We start from the raw sequence: 21,586 nt of genomic DNA on the forward strand, positions 1-21,586 counted from the left end.
AACCAGGACAGGTGACCCAAGCTGAGCAAAGGGATATTCAGCAATAAGAGCTGAGAGAAAGGAGGCAGTGAGGGTAGGGGGTGGGCTTTCTTATTAAAGTGTTTGTCATCAGGAGCACCAGCTACATGCACTCAAGTCCTACTTCCCTGGAAGTGTTTGGCCCTCACCTGCTGATGGGAAGTAGAGAATAAATCTTTTGTTTCCCTTTGCTTCTGCATGCAACCTTTGTTTTTCTTCATTAAACTGCCTACATGTCAACACAAGTCTTTAACCTTAATTTCTTCCCTTGTATGTCTGAGAAGGGGGAGTGAGAAAGCTTTTAGATGGTGACCTTTGTAGCCAGATAAGATCAACCCTCCTCAATACATATCCTAAGAGAATGATTCATACTTGTCTTAGAGCATGGTATGGAGATGCCAAGCCTAATTTTAACCACACAGAATGAGTGGAAAGGATCCCTTTCTAATTATCTTCAGGACTTTCCACACTTTGGTGATTACACATTGAATGTGTGATTACAGTACCTAATGGTCTGGAAAAGGACATGCTGACACAGGGGCTTTAGTTTAACTCCTTAAGGTGCACAGGTTAATTTCTACTTCAGTTCACATTGAAATTAAAAGGAGTAGCACACTAAATGCATCTGAAGTAGTAGAACTGGTCAGTCTCCTGGACCTTCTGCTAATCAGTTGTATACACAACATTGGTAAAGTTTGCATTTTGCCAGTGCATCTAAAAATGAATTAAATAAAATTACTTCTATTTGGACATAGCTGAATTTTCAAATCTTAAATTGAGGACAGCAACAGAAAATGCTATTTGAGTTTTTTCTCCACTGTTTCAGAAGTCTGAAGACATGATTCAGAGCTCTCTAAAGAGAAATTCCAGTTTTAAAGAGTTACTGCACGCAGGCTAGATCTGTTGAAGGCCTGCTGTTTGTCTGGGTCTCTGTGGTATTGCTCATCATGTAAACTATGCATAATAAAAACTAACCTGTGACCTTGAATAAATATTGAATTTTACACATAGACCCACTTGTGTTGTTCACATCATTATCATAACAAGATTTTAAGCAGTAAAATCATAACCACAGTCAATAAATCAAATGTATTCTGCTTAAAGCTTGGGTGACATCAGTAATATCAGTGATTAAAATATAACTTGGAAGACTGACATGCCCTATCTAATAGTACACTGACATGTCTATAAAATTTGCTTGATTCCTACAGCACTGACCACTCATATCTCCTGGGATGTGGGGAACCATGAATGCTTAGGATTCTCTTGGGTGGTAAATGGTATTAGGTATGTAAGCAAAAAAATTATTTTGGCTAAACATCTATGGAAAAAAGGCTCTCACAGGGAGGTCCATCCATATGCAAAACAAAATTCTTTTCAGCTGCTGTGATGGATGAACTTCATCTGATGAATTTTAAAAAGACTGTCTGAAGAGCTCGGTAATGGAAGATAACCTTATTCTGGAAAAGAAGCTTACCAGTTTACCCTGACTTTGCCTATTCCATGCCTTCTAAAAAAACAACCTGTGTTGGGAACTCTTGTTGGGTGCAACATCAGTCATCCTGAATTTCCTTTCAGCTGAGAACACCCATCTTAATCCATTGCTTTATCTCTATCCTTCACTCAGAAACTTGGAAAGGGATAGCCCACGTTTTGGTGTAATAGGACCTCACAGAGAGAGCACAGTACAGGAGAATCCCACCTACCATTAAATACATTCCTAAGAAATCTGTTGTTTGAATGAGAAAAACTCAGTGATGAGGCACATTCAAAATAACTTCTCCCATTTCTGGGAAGTCATTTCTGTAGGAATGATGAAGACTTCACTTCTAAGAGCAAAGAGGGACAGAAACTGTGGTATATTAATCAATGTGAAATAGAGCACTGCAACTAAACTTGATAGTGACTTTATCAGGAAAGTGAGCTCAAAGGAAAGGGAATGAGTGGCACAAGGGAAAGGTAAGGAAAGGCCAAAGGCAAGGTAAGTTCCTTACAGCAAAGTTCTTCTCAATCCCTCTTAGATTGAAAATTTATTTCCTATAAATTATAAGGTTCTGATCTTAGTGCTAGCTTTAAGATTAGTTTTATCAATTTCTATCTCACATTGATGAAAGAATAGCTCCTGTCCCTCCTGCTTTAATCATGAATCTTTAAAAGGATTGTATTTTCATGAATTATGCATTGTTATGTGAAAAACTACTAAAACATTATGTATAAAAATGAAAATACCATATTATTTAAATGTTATATTTGTTACTCAACTTCTATCACACAAAATCCTGAATCACAGGGAGCTTATATTACCTTCAGGGAAGTTGTGCCAATGTCTAATCAGCAGGGTGAAAAAAAAATTAACATAGCCTTTTAGTAACTGTAAAGAAATAAAGGATTGTAAAAGAGGAAGGAAGCATTTAAGTTAACAAAGTGGAGTTCCTTGCTTCTACAGGCAACATATCTTACAGGCTTGTACTCTATCAGAATTTCAACAGTTTTTTTCCAGTAATTTTTCTTACTTTCCTGTGTTTGAATTCAAATGCTTTCCCTTTCTTTTTTGTTCCTTCTGCCACTTTCCTAACAGCAAGAGAAAACATTAGCATTTATAGTCTGACACACTTGTAGTGAACATAAACATAAGGAAACAGCATTTTACAACCTCATTTAATGGGAAATGCTGGAGATCCTGTCTCAACTGCCTCTGTGCATCACCCAGACAAGTAAATTACTATGATGATTTCCAACAGAATTTGTGGAATTACATGGAGACCTGAGGAAACATGATACCTTTCACCTACTCTTAATGATTACCTCAAAAAACCCCAAAACAATTAGAATATATTTTGGCTGTGTTTGTAGGTTAGGGAAAAAGTAAATGAACTGCAAAGGCAATTGAAACCACATAAGTAGATTTGTCAGATAAGTATTTTCATGGCAAAGAAGAACTGATCAGTAGCTACTGCATTTATGCATTTCAGAAAGACAGAATAAATTAAGTTCTAATTACCTCTACTTGCTCAGACTGCTTGTTTTCATCATAGGCAAATGGATGAGGGAGCTCTCCAAGTGGTATGTCATAGAACTCGGAATCATTAATTATTCTATCACTGATAGAGGCAGCTCCAACAGACTCTATGATAAAAAATCCTAGAAAAATATTTACAAAGGTCTGCATTCTGTTTTCTTTTCTGAAAGAGAAGAAAATGGACAGACTATAGGTACTCTAGTACTGACAAGGAATCCATGACAATTTAGTGTTACAAATACAGTACTTATATATATAAAATCCACAGTATTTCTGATGAATACTTCACATTTATTTATGGTGACTCAGTAGTTTAATCTGGTTTTCTTCATTAAGAGTCCCCGGAGCGAGAATTCTTCATACTACTTTGGCCATACTCACATAATTTATAAAAGACTTATGGGATTTTATATTGGTGTAAAAATGAACATCTAAATTTTACCCTTTCATCTAACTTCACCTATTTCCATTGAAATTAGATATGAACTTTTGAGAAACTAGAGAAATGGTAAATTATTATATTACTTGTTTATATAATCTTTTGGAATGTAATATTATATCTCCATAATAAAAAAACCTGAACAGAATCAAACAAACAAAACCAACAAACTGTTAGAAAACATTAGAAACTCTGTCATCCCTGGATAAGCATAATCAAAACACTTTTTACCCGTTAGTTGTTTTGTCAGAACATAATTTTACTTGGTGTAGCACATCTGGACCATACTTTTTCAAAGTTCTCAGGAGCAAAATAAAAAGTAATATAAAAAATAAAAAGCAATATATGTCTTCCATCACTCTGTGGACAGTAGTGCCAGTACTCTTAATTCCTCTGTTATTCAATCAACACCTTTTATAAAGTAGTGTGAAATTGTGGTGTGGTGTAGTCACCTGTTCTCTTTGGAAAATAGAATTGTAAAACTGAATTATCACCCATTTAAAGTTCTCTAAAATTGAATTATCACCTATTTAAAGTTCCAGAATTTTGTAAAACCGTAGAAAATTCATGCTAGGTTTGAACAATAATGTTTATGTATTCCCTTTTCCTTGTAAATGTTGCATTCACTGTTATGAGATAAGATGCCTGACACAAGGCTGTGTTCAGTGTTCTTTACTTACATCTTTATTTATCTACAGCTCACATTAATTTCACCAAAGGCACAGTGATGATGAGCAATGCATAAGTTGAATAAACTGTATTCCTTATGTGAAGCCATGATAAATACTCTTTTTTTAATGTATGTACTGGGCAACAAGCTGAATTTTAGATTCATGAAAAGAGGTCTTTATAAAGTTGGTTTAGGCATGAGGATATGAAATTCCTCTGGGGATGGTCAGTAACACAAGGCGTTCATTTTTCTCTCATATTCTTTATTCAGAAAGACTTCAGCTGCTGCTGGAAGAAGCTAGAGTCACTGGGTCTTCTCTTTCATAAAGCTTAGATGAATTTCACCTTTCAGTATTAGCTTCTCATATTACTAACAGTATTCTGCTTTATTTAAGAAAATTAAATAAAGAAAAAAATAGAAACTCAATCAGTCTCTGAAATAAGCAAGTATGCTAGAATTAGCAGGCTTTTGTCAGTCTTTATGTTTTCTGCTGTCTATTTTTGCCAGAATTTATTTTGGTCTTGTTTTTCCTTTCCATGTCATTTATCTCGGATGATTCAGCTATAGAGGGTGTTATCAACCCAAAATGTAGTACTAAAATATATGGTGTATATATTGCTGTAATTTTGGTGTAATAGCGTAATTTTTCCTCTGAATAAACAATTCTTAAATAAAAAATTGTTCACTATGCAAAATTGTTTTCACATCACAACTCCTAAAAATAAAAGATTTTTAAAGGGTATAAGGCTTGATAAGTATCAATTTTTGCATATATAGAGACAAAACCAGCAAATATCTGTCAAAAAAAAATGGCTATAGTATCTGCACTAATTTGCAGAGTTTGCATGTCTCTGTTTCCCTTTCATGTAATATATTGGAATGCACTGTAGAAATATTGGCATCCGCATTAGCTGTAAGATCAAATGTTTTGATGAAGATTATGTACACCTCTCACAGGAAGGAACTAAGACATATCCAGGGGAAAATAAATAGTCTTCACAATCTGCGAGCCATGAATCAGTATTAAGCATGATAAAATAAAACAACTAGTAGTATTTCCAGCGATAAAAATTCAACTAAGAGAGAAGTGCCAAAACTTACCTTTAGCTTCCACTGTCTCAAATGGGATGGAGTTACTCAGAATGCAGAGCCAGTGCTATTAGACCCTGACCAATGGTAGTGGCATTCTGCAGCTGTGGGAGGTAGCACAGCTTCTGTCCTCAGCTGAAGACCTCAGCCCAGGGAGTTTCTCAGACTTCAAACCCCTTTAGTATATGACTTTGCTGAACTGAATTTTTGGAATGTCAAACAAAGATTTGTTGTAAGGAAATGGCATCGGTTTCACTTGACAGTTTTTTACCTCTTCCTCTCAAATTTCTTCCTACTCCTACCAATAGGGCAATAACACTCTCAGTTGTGCTCTGAAACAATTTTTTTGTATTACTTGATAACCTATGAATACAAATTTGTCAGTGTCCAAAATCATGGCTTAAGCAAATTGAGTTATATATTAATATTTTCCCTATATGTAACATCTCTATATTGTGACTTATTATACATGATAACATTTAATGAATTTCCATGTACGGCAGGTATTATCTGGTATGTATTCAGAAGTACTTCCACCCCCTTTTACTTTTCTTTAAGTACTTATGAAGCAGTGCTCATAGAATATACTCTTCCATGAGGAAATGCCACTTTCTTAATCGATATGAACCTCTATCATAAGCTGCAAATGATGGGCATACACTCTAGTGTGGGCATGTGTCACTATAGGACACGAAAAGCACAACACGAGCCACCATGATGGCGAGGCAAAAAGAAGGGCGTTTATTATTTTGACTCTAAGTTTTATACTTTTCCAAAGGTGACGGTGGATTGGAGAGTGAATGGGCCACCTCTCCAAAGACATTGGACAAACCACCAGTACATCAATTTCCTCCACCCCCACGAAGGAATGCAAAACAATATGTTTTTTATAGAAAATGTGTGGGAAAGTTTTCTAACAAAATGTAAACTCAGAAGGCTTTAGAAAATCTTAAGAATCAGGGTGACAGGCATGCACTTCTATTACACCAGAAAGAAGTTTCACTATATTAGCATGTCTAGCTATCTCTTTTCATAATTGATTGTGTTTTCTTTATTATCCATTCCTACTTAATTCTGTACTTTTATATTATCAGTATTTGCACAACATCCACTTATTCTTCTGAATATTTTAATCATTTTTCCAATTCTTCAACAAAATATGCCTTCTAATACTATCAATGTTAGGAAAATAAGGCCTTTTTGTTCATATAGAGTCTCTCATATTCACAGAATAGAGTTTTAATTAGAGCTTGTACTTGTCTGAACATGTTCTCATCTTGTCAGGCATTCCAGTGTCTATCTCATGCATTCCAGTGACTATCTTTCAAGGTTGACTTCGTTACGAAGTTTTTAGGGAGTTAGAACTGTTTTGAAAAGGCTGCTACTAGGCACCCAAACACCTAAGCAACTAGATATGTTTCAAGGATAGTTCCGTTACAGACTTGGCAAAACATGTAAACGTGCCTCGAGATAACATTTCTTATTTTTGAGGGAATTTCCAGGTCGCAGAGACAACCTTAAAGAAGACCACTGGCGCCATCAAGAGGCAGAGAACAACCACCTAACAACAGGGTGCGCCTGCGCAGAAGAGACACTAGAGCGTCACCAGAGCGTCACACACCCGGAAGAGACAACCCAATAAGTGGGGGGGAAACGGAGAGCTAGGCGCGGTAGTTGAACCGACTGCCGCCCAGCGCGCGCTGGTTTGCTTTCGTTTTCCGCTATTAATAAATCCTTTTAATTGGATTTAACAGCCTATTGTGCTCGTTTATAACAATTTGGTGCCGTGACTCGGATCGGGATCTGGGGAACCTCTCTCTGAGAGGGGCGCCACGATTCCGCTCCCTTGAGCGGACTCAGACCGGGGTTTTTACCCTCATCCCGACCGACGAACCTAAAAGCATAGAGAGCGAAAGCAAAGAAAGGGAAGCGGGCCCAGGGTACCCCGTAATTTTTGTGCACAAAAGTCCGGACGAAGACGCAGGACGCGTGAGTATAAAGGGGATCCGTTCGGGCGGGGTTCGGGATCCCGGAGTACGGCGAGTGTGTGTGTGTGTGAGAGGAGGACTGGCAGCCGGATTCTCCAAGCGAGTGTGGACCCTCAGTAGTGCGTTTTCCAGAGCCCGCGAGGGCCTGGGCCACGAACCAGGGGAAGCGATTGTGCTGTCGTGAGTGACTGAAGGTACTCCGGAGGACATGGGGCAGGGGAGAAGCAAGGATAAATCCCCCTCCCCGGCGGGGGTAAAACTTCCCCCAATTCCTAAGGAGAGTCCCTTAGGGTTTATGCTAACAAATTGGGAGCACTTTCCAGGGGCACCTGGGAAGGATAAGGCAAAGATGATACACTATTGCATAGAAGTATGGGGAGGACAAGAGATTTCTAAAGGAGTGTTTTGGCCCATCTTTGGGTCCTCAGAGGACTGGGTAAAGCAACTATTGAATGGTTGGGTACACGCTAAACAACCTTCTAACCTTGAGGAGAGTGCCTATGCCCAAGTCTGGATAGAAAAGCCGGAGGTGCTCGTGTTTAAACTCTCGGAGGCTTCAGGGGGAAAGAAAAAGAAGGGGCGAGCGGAAGAAGTAATCATTGCACCCCCGCCCTACATTCCCCCTGCACCAAATGCACCCCCTCCTCCTCCACAATCGGATGAGGAAGAATCAGACTCAGACTCTGATCAACCCTCAGGCTCGCGTGGTCCTCTTACCCGAAGTAAGATGCAAGGCAAACTATTTCCCTTAAGGGAAATGCCGATGGGGGGACCAGAGCCGGGGATTGGATTTATTTCGGTGCCTTTAAGTTCGGGGGATGTTAGAGACTTTAAGAAGGAGATGGGAAATTTGCTAGAAGACCCCTTGGGCGTGGCAGAGCGGGTGGATCAATTTCTAGGTCCTAATATATACACCTGGGAGGAATTACAAGCTATACTTAACATTTTATTCACGGCCGAGGAAAGGAACATGATAAGAGTTGCTGGAATGCGAGCCTGGGATGCCCTGCCTGCGCATGCCCAGCAGCCGGCCGATACCAAATGGCCTCTCCAGAATCCTAATTGGGATAACCAGGATGAGGCCCATAGAGCTAACATGCGGGACTTTCGGACCATATTAATTGATGGCATAAGAGAGTCCGTTCCTAGGGGCCAGAATATAAATAAAGCATTTAACGACCGACAAAAGAAGGATGAAACCCCCACTGAATGGTTAGAGAGGTTAAGGAAAAGTTTCCAGCTGTACTCGGGATTAGACCCGAATAACCCAATGGGACAGGCAATTCTCAAAGTCCAGTTTGTCTCTAAATCTTGGGATGATATCAGGAGAAAGATACAGAAAATGGATGATTGGCAGGACAGGGATTTAGCAGAATTATTGCGAGAGGCGCAGAAGGTTTATGTCCGCAGAGAGGATGAAAGTCAGAAAAGACAGGTGAAAATGATGGTTGCTGCAGTGAGGGAAAGCAGGCGGGTAGAGGAAGAACAAAAGAGAGTTACTCGAAAAGGGGGGGGTGACAAGGGAAAGGTAGGAGAAAGGGTATGCTATTATTGCGGTAAGAAGGGACATTTCAAGAGGGAGTGCAGGAGGAGGCTAAGGGACGAGGAGGAGTTCAAAATCGAATAGGGGAGTCAGGGGCTCTATTTTATGGGGACCAAGAAACATCAGAAAGAGCCCTTGATAAAATTGAAGGTGGGTCCCCAAGGCCAGGAAATAGATTTCCTGGTCGATACAGGGGCAGAAAGATCTACTATTCAATTTCTGCCTCAGGGCTGTAATTTGTCAAAACAGACAGCCACGGTAATAGGAGCCAAGGGGGAACCTTTTGAAGTACAAATTATCAAAGGGGTGGTGGTGGAATCGGGAACTAAAGTGGGGTTGGGTGACTTCCTATTAGTTCCTGAAGCGGATTACAATTTGTTAGGGAGAGACCTGATTGTTGAATTGGGAGTTCAAATTGAGGTGGTAGAGAAGGAATTAAAGATCAGACTTTGTTCCCTCCGTTTAGAAGATGAAGAGAAAATAAACCCCGAAGTGTGGTATAATCCAGGGACTGTGGGCAAATTAAATATAACCCCATTTACAGTGAAAATCAGAAATCCTGAAATCCCGGTAAGAATAAAACAGTATCCAATTTCACTAGAAGGGAGGAGAGGGTTAAAACCTGAGGTTGAAAGGCTGTTAAACCAAGGACTGCTAGAGCCTTGCATGTCGCCTTTTAACACCCCTATACTCCCGGTAAAAAAGGCAGACGGATCCTATCGGCTGGTGCACGACCTTAGGGAAATTAATAAGCGAACCGTGGCCCGATTCCCAGTAGTGCCAAATCCCTATACTCTTTTAAGCAAACTGGGACCTGAAAATGAGTGGTATAGTGTAATAGACCTGAAGGATGCCTTTTGGGCTTGCCCTCTGGACGAATCCAGCCGAGATTATTTTGCCTTTGAATGGGAGGACCCTGACACGGGGAGGCGACAGCAACTCAGGTGGGCGGTACTTCCACAGGGCTTTACGGAATCACCTAATTTATTCGGGCAAGCCCTGGAACAAATTTTGCAAGACTATAAAACAGACCCAGAGGTAAAGCTAGTTCAGTATGTGGATGATTTGTTAATAGCAGGTAAAGAAGAAGACAAAGTCCGGAAGGAAAGTATTAAACTATTGAATTTCCTGGGACTAAAAGGATTAAAAGTCTCTAAAGCAAAACTACAATTTGTAGAAGAAGAAGTTAGGTACCTGGGACATTATTTGAAAAAGGGAGAAAAGAGAATTGATCCAGATAGGGTACAAGCAATCCTATCTCTGCCCCTACCGCAAAGTAAACGACAAATTCGTCAGGTATTAGGACTTACAGGATATTGTAGGCAGTGGATTGAGAACTATAGTGGGAAGGCAAGATTTTTGTATCAAAAACTTACCCAAGACGGGCACCTCAAGTGGACAGAGGAGGAAAAATCTAAATTCCAAGAATTAAAAGAAACTCTGGTCCATGCTCCAGTCCTAAGCCTCCCAGATTTAAAGAGGCCCTTCTTTTTATTTGTTAATATCGCAGATGGAGTAACTTATGGTGTACTTACCCAGGACTGGGCGGGGAAAAAGAAACCTATTGCATATCTGTCTAAAATCTTAGACCCTGTAAGCAGGGGATGGCCGGGCTGTTTACAAATAATTGCAGGCTGTGCGGAGTTAGTAGAAGAAGCAAGGAAGATCACCTTTAATGCCACTCTGAAGGTATTAACTCCACATAACATACGGAGTGTAATGCAACAAAAAGCAGACAAATGGATCTCCGACGCCAGGCTCCTAAAATATGAGGGGATTCTATTAGAAACCCCTAATTTCACTTTAGAAACCACCTCATTACAAAATCCAGCCTCCTTCCTCTTCGGAGAGCCCAAAACTGAATCACTGATACATGACTGTGTAATTGCTATAGAAGAACAAACCAAAATTAGACCTGACCTGGAGGAAGAAGAATTAGAGACTGGAGAAAAATTGTTTGTTGATGGGTCATCCAGAGTAGTTGAGGGGCAAAGGAGATCAGGATATGCCATAGTGGGGGGGGCTGATTTAAAAGTAATCGAATCTGGACCCCTAGACAAAACATGGTCAGCCCAAGCCTGCGAGATATACGCTATCCTAAGAGCCTTGGAACTATTAAAAGGAAAAGAGGGGACCATCTATACAGATTCTAAATATGGATACGGGGTGGTGCACACTTTTGGAAAATTATGGGAAGAGAGAGGCCTCGTAAATTCACAGGGAAAGGACTTAATCCATCAGAAACTAATAATAGCCCTCCTGAGGGCCTTGAGAGGCCCTACTAGGATAGCAGTGGTCCATTTAAAAGGGCATCAACGGGGAATGGATTACCGGAGTAGGGGTAACAATGCGGCAGACTATGAGGCAAAGAAAGCTGCAATTATCAAGACATTAACCTTAAGTGAGGGAATTAGGAAGGACCTTGTAGATACCCCAAAGAACCCTGGGTCTACTACCCAGGATAAGCTTATATTTACAATGGAAGAACAAGAGAAGCTTACAAAATTGGGAATAAAAGAGGAATCAGGGAAATGGCTGTTAAAGGATGGGAGGGAGGTTTTACCTAGAGCCATAGCCCAGCGGATGCTCAGTAAATTACACCAGAGAACACACTGGGGCGCTCAAGGACTGGTGGATCACTTTGCCACCCATTATATGACAGTGGGCCTACATGACTTAGCGAAAGGGATTACTAGAAGTTGTCCAACCTGTCTACGAGTAAACAGAAGAAACCTAAGGAAGCTACCCCTGGGTGGGAGGCCAGTGGCAAAGAGGCCCTTTTCAAATTTACAAGTAGACTTTACTGAGCTCCCCAAGATAGGGAGACTAAAATATCTTCTGGTTATAGTGGACCATTTAACACATTATGTAGAAGCAATCCCCACTGCCAGAGAAACAGCTCGGACAGTAACAAAAGCCTTGCTGGAAGAAATAATACCTAGATATGGGGTCCCAGAAACGATAGACTCTGATAAAGGCCCCCATTTCACTTCAAAAATAACACAGATGCTAGCAGAAGCCCTGGGCACAAAATGGAAACAACATACTCCCTGGCATCCACAGAGTTCGGGAAGGGTAGAAAGAATGAATGGGGAAATTAAGAAACAACTCACCAAATTAACACTAGAAACTAAATTATCCTGGATAAAATGTTTGCCGTTGGCATTATTAAATGTTCGAACTCAGCCACGAGCTGATGTAGGACTATCCCCATTTGAAATGCTATATGGGATGCCCTATTCCCTAGAAAAAGTTCAAACCAATCCTAATATTACTGATCAAAGTATTAATAAATACTTAACCATTTTAATGAAATATAAAAAACAGTTATGGGAAAAAGGGATGTGGGCCCAAAGACCACCCCTAGATCTTGTGTTACACCAGGTACAACCCGGCGACTGGGTCCTCATCCGGAGCTGGAAGGAAGATTCGATCACCCCAAAGTGGGACGGACCATACCTGGTTTTAATCACCACTGACTCCGCAGTCCGTACAGCAGAGAAGGGATGGACTCATGCTAGCAGAATAAAGGGGCCAGTGGATCCAACTCGATTTCATACAGCTTCCAAAGAAGCGAGCTGGAAAATTGACGGGAAGCCGGGGGACTTAAAGCTAACAGTAAAAAGAACTTACAAATAATTTTCATGAGCTCTATCAGCTCTAAAGACATTTGGGTTGGAGATAACTGGGAACTGCAAGTACAACTAGTTGGAGAAACAAAACCTCCAGGATACTGTAAACGTCTAGAGGATTCAGCCCAGCAGCCCTTCTATCGGTTCATCCGACTTGAAAAAGAACAGAGACCTTGGGAAGGGGAGGGCCACGCTGAACATCAAAGTATTAGAGTAAGGTGTAGTTGGTTAGATTGTCGTTGTTACCCTTTTGCCTGTTTTTCCTGCAAAATCTGTAAAGGATTGTGGTGGGCTCACTGCAGAAAGGGGAGAGCTCCAAAAAGTGTATGTCAACGCTGCTGGCTGGAGCAGCGCAAATTGACATCTGAAGTACTAAATTACAAGGTTGCCACTCGGGAATTGACTAAAGGATCCCCTGAGTGGTGGGAGGTTTTCGTAAAGGGAATCAACCCTGAATTCCACTGTTACCATTCCAACGAGCCCCTGGGTCCGTTTCTCACGGATATAGTCCAGGTTAAGTGTCGCAAATTAGTTAAAAAACTCAGGTGCGACACTCCACAGTTGAATACAAAAAATTGGATCTCCCGGAGATCAAAGTGGGAGAGAGGGAACGATCCCACCCCTGAAGAATATCTCTGCTGTCGGGAAGATGGCTTGCCCTGTAACTTGTAGCAACCAAGTTGACAGGCGAGACAGAGAGGTAGATAGTGGGGATGAGGGGCCCTCCCGAACCTTGAAAGAGAACGTAAATCATCATGAGTATGAGAATGGTGACAATGGAATAAGGAAAAATGGGAATGTAAAACTGAGCATGATAAGTAACATCCTCCCCTGCAGTGCGTATCACTCAATCCTATGGGTTTTTATGTTTGTATGGTTTCCCCTTCAGAGTGCTACAGCTAACTCACATGAACCCTTTAAATGGACCTTAAGCAGATGGGAAGATCACGATACCCGTCATATTTTACAAACAATAACGGGACCTGGAGCACCGAGCTTCAAAGTTGGAATCTGTGATTTAACTCGGAATTTAAAATGCGGGCGACTGTTAAACTTAACAAGCTTCTATATGTGCCCCGCTTCAAACCCAGGGAAGCAATACTGTAATTACCCCAAACATTATTACTGTGCCTATTGGGGCTGTGAAACAATAGCATCAGCGTGGGCTCCGGGTGGGGGATTAGATAAATATTTAAAGGTAGGACATGGACCAGTAGGATGTAAACGACCACGAGAGTGGCCTTGGACTGGGAAAAACTTACTTGGGAACTGCACCTTTCTTTACCTAAATATCACTCAACCAAGCGATTCTGGGTGGTTAATAGGCAAAACATGGGGGGTTAGGCATTGGATAGAAGGACATGATCCGGGAAATCTGATTCAAATAAAAAAAGAAGTAGCACCGCACGACCCTAGCCCTATAGGCCCAAATCCAATAATAAGCAATGACTTAAAAGAAAGTAATAAAGCCAGAGATAATGTTATAGACAGAGGTAATCAAGAACCTCAGTTATTAGTGCAGAGGTATACAACTTTATGGAAAATCATGCAAGCTACTTTTGGGGTTCTAAATCATACCCATCCTAACCTAACTAAAGGATGTTGGCTTTGCTATATGATAAATCCACCCTTTTATGAAGCTATTGGGATTACATCCGAAGCAAGGGAAATAAATGGTACAAATCCAAAGGAGTGTCTCTGGAAAAAAGAAGGAGATAATGTTCCAGGCATTACCTTGTCCCAAGTTAGTGGGCAAGGAAGGTGCGTAGGAAAAATTCCTGCAGATATACGACACCTCTGCAACACAACAATAAGCATTAACAGAACAGACAAGCCTTTTGATTGGCTTATGCCAGCAGTCAATACTAAATGGGTATGCCAACAACTTGGAGTTACACCCTGCCTATTGGTAAAAGCCTTTAATAATTCAGACTTCTGCATTCAAGTTCTAATAATCCCCAGAATCGTATACCACCCAAAAGAATACGTGCTAGAACATCAACAAACCCCTGAACACTACTTGGTTAAGAGAGAACCACTTACAGCACTAACGGTAGCAATCTTGCTCAGCATAGGGGGAGCGGGAGTCGGAACAGGGGTCGCTTCCCTAGTAAGTCAAACCCAAGGTATGAAAGCTCTGCGCACATCTGTAGATGAAGATCTAAGTAGAATAGATAAAGCCATAAGTGAACTAGTTAAATCAGTAAAATCCCTTTCTGAGGTAGTCCTCCAAAACCGAAGGGGATTAGATTTGTTGTTCTTACAGCAAGGGGGACTATGTGTTGCTTTACAAGAAGAATGTTGCGCTTATGTAGATCACACAGGTATTGTAAAAGACACGATGGCTGAGTTACGCAAACAAATAGAACAACGAAAAAGAGAAAGAGAATCCCAGCAAAGTTGGTATGAATCCTGGTTTACATATTCTCCCTGGCTGACCACTCTATTATCCACCCTTGCGGGACCAGTAATTTTACTAATTCTAATACTTACTTTTGGACCATGTATCCTTAGCAAACTTATTACCCTAGTGAAAAATAGGTTAGAAGCTGCACATTTAATGATAGTAAAGCCAAAGTATGAGCCACTTAGCGAAGTAGAGACTGAGGAGTATTTGGAGTTAAGCAAGAAAGAGTTAGAACGCTTTAATGAACAAAAAGGAGGTTAAAATAAAAAGGGGGGATATTGTTAGGAAAATAAGGCCTTTTTGTTCATATAGAGTCTCTCATATTCACAGAATAGAGTTTTAATTAGAGCTTGTACTTGTCTGAACATGTTCTCATCTTGTCAGGCATTCCAGTGTCTATCTCATGCATTCCAGTGACTATCTTTCAAGGTTGACTTCGTTACGAAGTTTTTAGGGAGTTAGAACTGTTTTGAAAAGGCTGCTACTAGGCACCCAAACACCTAAGCAACTAGATATGTTTCAAGGATAGTTCCGTTACAGACTTGGCAAAACATGTAAACGTGCCTCGAGATAACATTTCTTATTTTTGAGGGAATTTCCAGGTCGCAGAGACAACCTTAAAGAAGACCACTGGCGCCATCAAGAGGCAGAGAACAACCACCTAACAACAGGGTGCGCCTGCGCAGAAGAGACACTAGAGCGTCACCAGAGCGTCACACACCCGGAAGAGACAACCCAATAAGTGGGGGGGAAACGGAGAGCTAGGCGCGGTAGTTGAACCGACTGCCGCCCAGCGCGCGCTGGTTTGCTTTCGTTTTCCGCTATTAATAAATCCTTTTAATTGGATTTAACAGCCTATTGTGCTCGTTTATAACAATCAACGTCCAATATTAACAGCAGAACCTCTCCTGCATCTCTTGAGGGATGTAAGATTCATATATAAGGCTCCAATGTGCTAAGGAAAATTTATTCCCTTTGCTTTATGTAACTTCCACAGCACTTTTTTTTTTTTTCCCATTATGGCCATCCTAGAGGCCAGAATTTGCACAAGGCACTGAAAGCACACCAAGAATTTTGAGCCACGTGCCTTGTGGCAAGAATCCAAGATGTTTGGCCAATAGGTCAAAGGGTAGAAAAGCAAAAGCTCTGTTAACAGACAGTAGATGTTAGGGTGCTGTGGAACATGCCAAATAGCTCAAGGTATCATTTTGGCAATTGAGTCAAGTCTGCAGTGGCTTTTAGTAATATGACCACTTTTGGTTGACAGATTTCTTTCTTAGGAAGGTTTAGTATGAATTGCTTCTATGAAAGGTCTTGAATCATTAAATCAGCTGTTTTTAATTTGTTTTTTCATTGTCTTACTTGTTGCAAAAGCATCTTCTTCCATGAAGAATCAGGACAGTAAGTACAGTGAAAACACCACACTATTGTATACTGTTGCTCTTCTCTTTCTTCAGATCAGTAGCCTCAGTTTACTCATTAATTTAGTGATCTAGTTGCTTGCAATGCCTGTGTATGCTCCTTCCCAACAACAAAGCAAACATCTACCTGCTGCAGCAAAAATTTGTCATTCACCTTGTTAGTGCTACTGATAATTTTTATGCTGCTCCATTTGCAAGCATTAACATTAATTCACTTTTCAGTATAGTATTTTCTGTTGTACTTGGTAATTTAAGATTTATTCTGCTAAATCCTCACTTCCAATGTGTCCCCTTCATTTACAAAACAAATTCTTTCTGGGAAGGTCAAATATTCATTGCTTTCACTTGTGCAAAATATCCCAATTTTTTATTTTTTGTTGAAGGAAAATTCTTATCTGTGAGAAGTTATTCATATAATTATTACTCTTTATCATCATTCTTACACAACTAAATATATTTAGGTATATTGAGACCCAGGGCCTGAAACCTTTGTATCTGTAGGTTGGCTTTTTTTTTTTATAAGACCAATGATGTTCAAACCACTTTGTGTCTGGATCTTAACCTTGATTTTAGTGATATACTATATTCCTGTGAGAATGCAATATGCTTTGCTGGCCTTGTTTTCAGAAACACTAAGCAAGTAAAATTAATTGAAGGCAAATGTTAACTTACAAATATTGAACTTCTATTTTTTGTTAGATCTAGGAAAACCAGCTCTAGGAAATCTGAAAGCTAGGAAATCTGAAAAAGAATATATTTTATATACAAGCTTACAAGAATGATGGTTTCTAAGCACACAAAAGAAAACTGTTTTGTTTGTTTTGGTTTATGCTTTAAAGAGCAAGATTTTGGAGACTGAGTGGTGTATCTGTAGGGGACATGCCTTAGTTGATGCCAAAATTAATTTTTGGCAATTTGTTTCAGCTTGGATGACAGAAGTCCTGATGCTAGCAATCCTAGACCAGCTAGAAACCCAAGAGACCCAACAAAGAAAAGAAAAAAAAAAAAGATTAAAAGAAAAAGACTACTTAGAGGTCTTGTGGCATTGCTGAGCTAAACCCAAAGCTTAAAAAGCTCACAGAAAATTTGTGCTTGAGTTAGAAACTGATTCAGATCACTGCTTGCATTTTCTGAATCCTGTTATCACAGAAGATAATGAAATTCCTGAGGCTGACAAAAGGACATTTGAGAGTGAGCTTTTCATGTCCTCTAATTAGTCCCTTCAGTGACACTTGGGCTTTTTCCAGATCCTCTGGCCTTGTACAGTCTATGTTACTGCCTTGTGAACTTCCTCAGCTGTCTTTAAATCTTGCTGTTTGACTTAGTTGGGCTTGATTAAAAGCTCACTGAAGTTAATAGCGAGTTCCATCACATTCAGTGGTTTTCGGGCACTGCTTAAACTGGAAGTATACCCAGCTGTGACCATTGCCTAACACATGGCAGAAAGCATTCCCACTGCATAATTTCTGGCAGTAGTTAATGAATTAATTTATTGCCCTGTTTTTTTGAGAGGGCTTTGTTTCCATTTCAGTTCTCCCAGTTTTTGGAGGTGCAATGACTTCTAAGAGTATTCTTGAACTCAGTGCCAAAGCCTCAGGGTTGTCCTATTCTTGTTTTTCCAAAGTTTTGATTATAAAACACTGAGTCTTTGATTCAGACTGTCAACATTCACTCATTATATTTTTTTCTTTACTTTCTTTTCTTTCAGTCCTCACAGATTTCTCCCCAGGAATTTATGATAAGAAAAAAATGTGTGGAAAAAATGCTACCTTTTCCATAAAATAAAAAATCCTGTCTGAATCTCAGAAAGAGCTTGGGTATTGTACCAACTTTCCCTCTTGTCAGCTTCTTGGCCTGCCAGTCTGAACAGAAGCAGAGATCTTCAGACTACTGTGTCAGCTCTGGAAAATTCTAGTACTGTTTTTTAACAAGAGCAAGATATGTCCAGCATTGAAAGGAGTTACAGGAGAATCCCAAAATTAATTTTGTTGTTTCACTTTGGCACCTGGCTGAAAGATTCTCCTGGACTGAAGCTGGTCTGAAGCTATAGTGTAAGAGTAATAAAGCAAAGTTAACGTGTTGATGTATTCTCATCTAGAACAATAGTAACAAAATAAAAGATCACTTTCACCTGAGCCAGGGACCAGTCTTACATAAGAGGGGAGGTAATACATGAGTGTTCCTGTAATGGTGACCGTAAGTTCTACTGTTGGGTAACACAGTCTCTTAAAAAGTCAAATTCAGTTTCCTACAAATTTTTCATGTTCTGTGACCAGAAAAGCATCTGTCAGATGAACAAAATTGGATCACCCATATTGTGTGACAGAGACAATTGTTTTTGGTCAGAAGTAGAAGGTCCATGAATATTCATTTCTCAAAATATGCTATGACTCATGAGCTTGTTAATGTTAGTATGAGGAAGCAAGTGAATGTTTGTTTTCTTTGAGTTTAATGTAGACAAGTAACCAAAAAGTAGATGTAACTCCTTCTACAGACACTTTAAATTCTTTGGTAAGGCATGTATTATTGTGAATTTAAAAAAATAAATTAGGATTTAAAATATGACTTTTCAAACAATATCCTTTTACCTACACATATGTAACTTTACCTAACTCAAATTGATTTGTTTTGGTTTTATAAATAAAAGTAGTATTTAGTATTCCAGATTAGGCCCACTGAATGAAGAATTTTACTGCAGTGCATACCAAAGAGCATCATTGACATCCTACTTCTCCCAGTCATTTAATATGAAAATCCTCCAACATGTTCACGGATGTTACACGATGCACCAGTGTGTCTGCTTCACATAAAAGCTTTTCTCACCTTGTTTTTGTTGACTTTATTATTTCCTGCATCATTATTTATCATTCATTTTCCAACCTTAAATATGTGGTCAGAACTATACTGAACAAAGGAAAAGCACAGTGTGAAATTCTGCAATCATTGAAGATCAGTTCAATCAGTTTCAGGGCTAAAATTCAGGCCAGTATTTTAGATTGATTCCTTCTCCAGTACTGAACACTCTTGACTCATTTGTTTGTTTGTTTGTTTCTTTGTTCTGTAGGAATAGGAAGAGGATGGAGAGGTAGGAATCTGCTTTGATAGATCCCTTGCCTGTCTCAGTATCACTTGTGTTTCATGAATTGCTGGGTTGTGGAATTTTGTTCACCCTAGGGCCCTGGGAAAAGGAGAGCATCGCATGAACCTTGCTGGGACTGGGGAACAAAGGCTGGATAACAGAAAAACAAATACCTCAGAGAGCAGGAGAAAGGAAGGAAATCATGTGTCTGCAGAAGGGATTAGCATTTCCATTTTGCTCATCAAAGTTAAAAGAAGTATAAAAGAAGGATTTAGTGTGTTCCGACTGTTCCATCCCCTGTGCAAATTAGCATAAACAGCAGGGAAAAGAGAGTTAAACAGAAAATGTGAGATGGCTACAACTGTTTTTGCTAGCAAAGTCTTGTTTAGATTTAATTATTTCTGCATAAACAGTGAATGCAAAAAAAAAAAAAAGAAGCTTTTTAATGAGTCACAGAAATAACTACCCTTTACATACAGATCTACTCAAGTGTCTTATTTTTCATGTTTGCCTGATTTTTTGTTCTTGATGGCAGATTCCTTTTCAATTCACATACTCTTAGTCTGTTATTTTTTTCCTCTATGTTTACTTTAATTTTCACCTCTTACTTCCATGGTTGATGCAGGCAGATAGCATATGACTTTTTCCCTGTCCTTCAAATATATATTGCTGCTTCTTTTTGTACTGCCTGTCCAGCTGTTTGGTTTTGGTTTGGGGGTTTTTCGGGTTTTTTTTGGTGGGTTTTTTTGTTTGTTTTTGTTTTTGGTTTTTTTGGGGTTTTGGTTTTTTTTTTTTTTTTTTGGTCAGGGTTTTTGAAATCTCTCAGAAAAAAAATAACATGATAATTTAAAATTTGTCAGATGTATGCTAGATCCATCTAATATTGCTTACTAGCAGTAAAATCTCAGCATATTTTCATGCAGTCTGGTCTACCAGACTGATGAATTTCTAAATGAGCATTCATAGTATTATATCCTTGCATATGGAAAGACCATTATCTATACAGTTGCTGATACATCATTGCATTCAGTATGCTTGGAATTTCTTACTTAAGAAAAAGTATTCTTTTCAACAAAGACCATGCACATTTACAGTAGAATCAAACAATCCATAGTTATAGCAACAGGAATGGATGGCTCTTACTTTCAGAAAGGGTGATTTAGTGCCTTCAATATCTGCTTCTGAAATTACTAAACTTTGTTGCAAACTGTGAGCAAGATCCAAAATGTATTACTTTCAATTGCCTTAAGCCAGACTTGATATAAAATTCAAAGATCCTCCTTAAATACATTGCTAATTTTACATCTCTAACATTTTTTGTATAAGCCCATAAGTTAAATCCATTATAGCATGCTATTCACTCTTTCTGCATGATATGAATTTTAAAGTAGATGAAAAGCTTATCAGATTGTTTTATATATATATTGTATACAAATATACCATATTGTTTGCCTAGAAAAGCACTTTGGAAATCAGAGAAGTCCAATTATTCAAACTCTTATAAAACAGGTCTGAAATATGGTTCATAATAAATTATGTTCCTTGCACTGCTTTTTATTTTATTAAAAAGTATCAAGGCAATATATATTTTTGAAGGATATTTAGTAATTTTGGTTTTGAAACAACTGGGAGGTAATACTGAAATATAATCTAATTTGATGTTGATGCCTAAGATAAAAATTTTCCCTGTTCCATGCAAATATGCATGTGAGAGAAAGCAAGATGATTTTCTTTCTGAAGATTTTGCTGGAGAAATCTTAATGGGTCAATTTTTTTCTGCCATGTTTCTACTCCTTTAATACTTTTGAAATGACTTGTGTTACAACATACCTGGGCTGGTCTGTCCGGTACGTGCATGCTCACAGATATTTTCAGGTTATACCAGGGCTCATTAATGAAGTTTCAGGAATTCCCAGCGAGGCCAAAGTCAGGAGTCAGAGTTTCAGGCTCACATTTTTGGATTCTGTTCCACTCACATTAAACAGACTGTCATTCTTCTAAAACCAAATTTACAATTTTCTGTTCAAGAGGTATAATTTACGTCAGTTTTGAGAAGGAGCAGGGAAAGAAATTGCAGTTTTTAATCATGGTTGAATATAAGATAGTACTGCTGAGTATGCAAGCATGTGGTGTTGCAAAATGGTTTTTATTAGTATACAGAGCCATTGTCTGCTGTTCCAGCCCAGCCTGTGGACTGGTGATGTTAGTCCCTTTCAGGAAAACACAGTTCCTGGCCCCAGAAATGGAAAATTTCAGTGTGCGTTGCTTAGCTAAACAAATA

The 21,586-nt window shown here is 39.3% G+C and overlaps 1 protein-coding gene across 3 annotated transcripts in view; it reads right to left on the reverse strand.

The window, feature by feature from the left end:
- Positions 1-21,586, reverse strand: part of EPYC (epiphycan) — a 36,507-nt gene that overhangs the window by 13,788 nt on the left and 1,133 nt on the right. Inside the window, exons 1-2 of one of the 3 annotated variants that reach the window (XM_085570222.1) lie at positions 21,136-21,269; positions 3,020-3,200 (exon numbers count right to left, since the gene is read on the reverse strand). In XM_085570222.1, the coding sequence (XP_085426348.1) occupies positions 3,020-3,187 (168 nt within the window). In that variant the 5' untranslated portion in view covers positions 3,188-3,200; positions 21,136-21,269. Of the gene's footprint in view, positions 1-3,019; positions 3,201-5,247; positions 5,432-21,135; positions 21,270-21,586 lie in introns of those variants that run through there. The other 2 variants (XM_021528068.4, XM_021528069.4) reach the window with 2 other exon arrangements.

This window comes from Lonchura striata, chromosome 1A (assembly GCF_050655825.1).
Source record: "Lonchura striata isolate lonStrDom1 chromosome 1A, ASM5065582v1, whole genome shotgun sequence".
Lineage (NCBI taxonomy): Eukaryota > Metazoa > Chordata > Aves > Passeriformes > Estrildidae > Lonchura > Lonchura striata.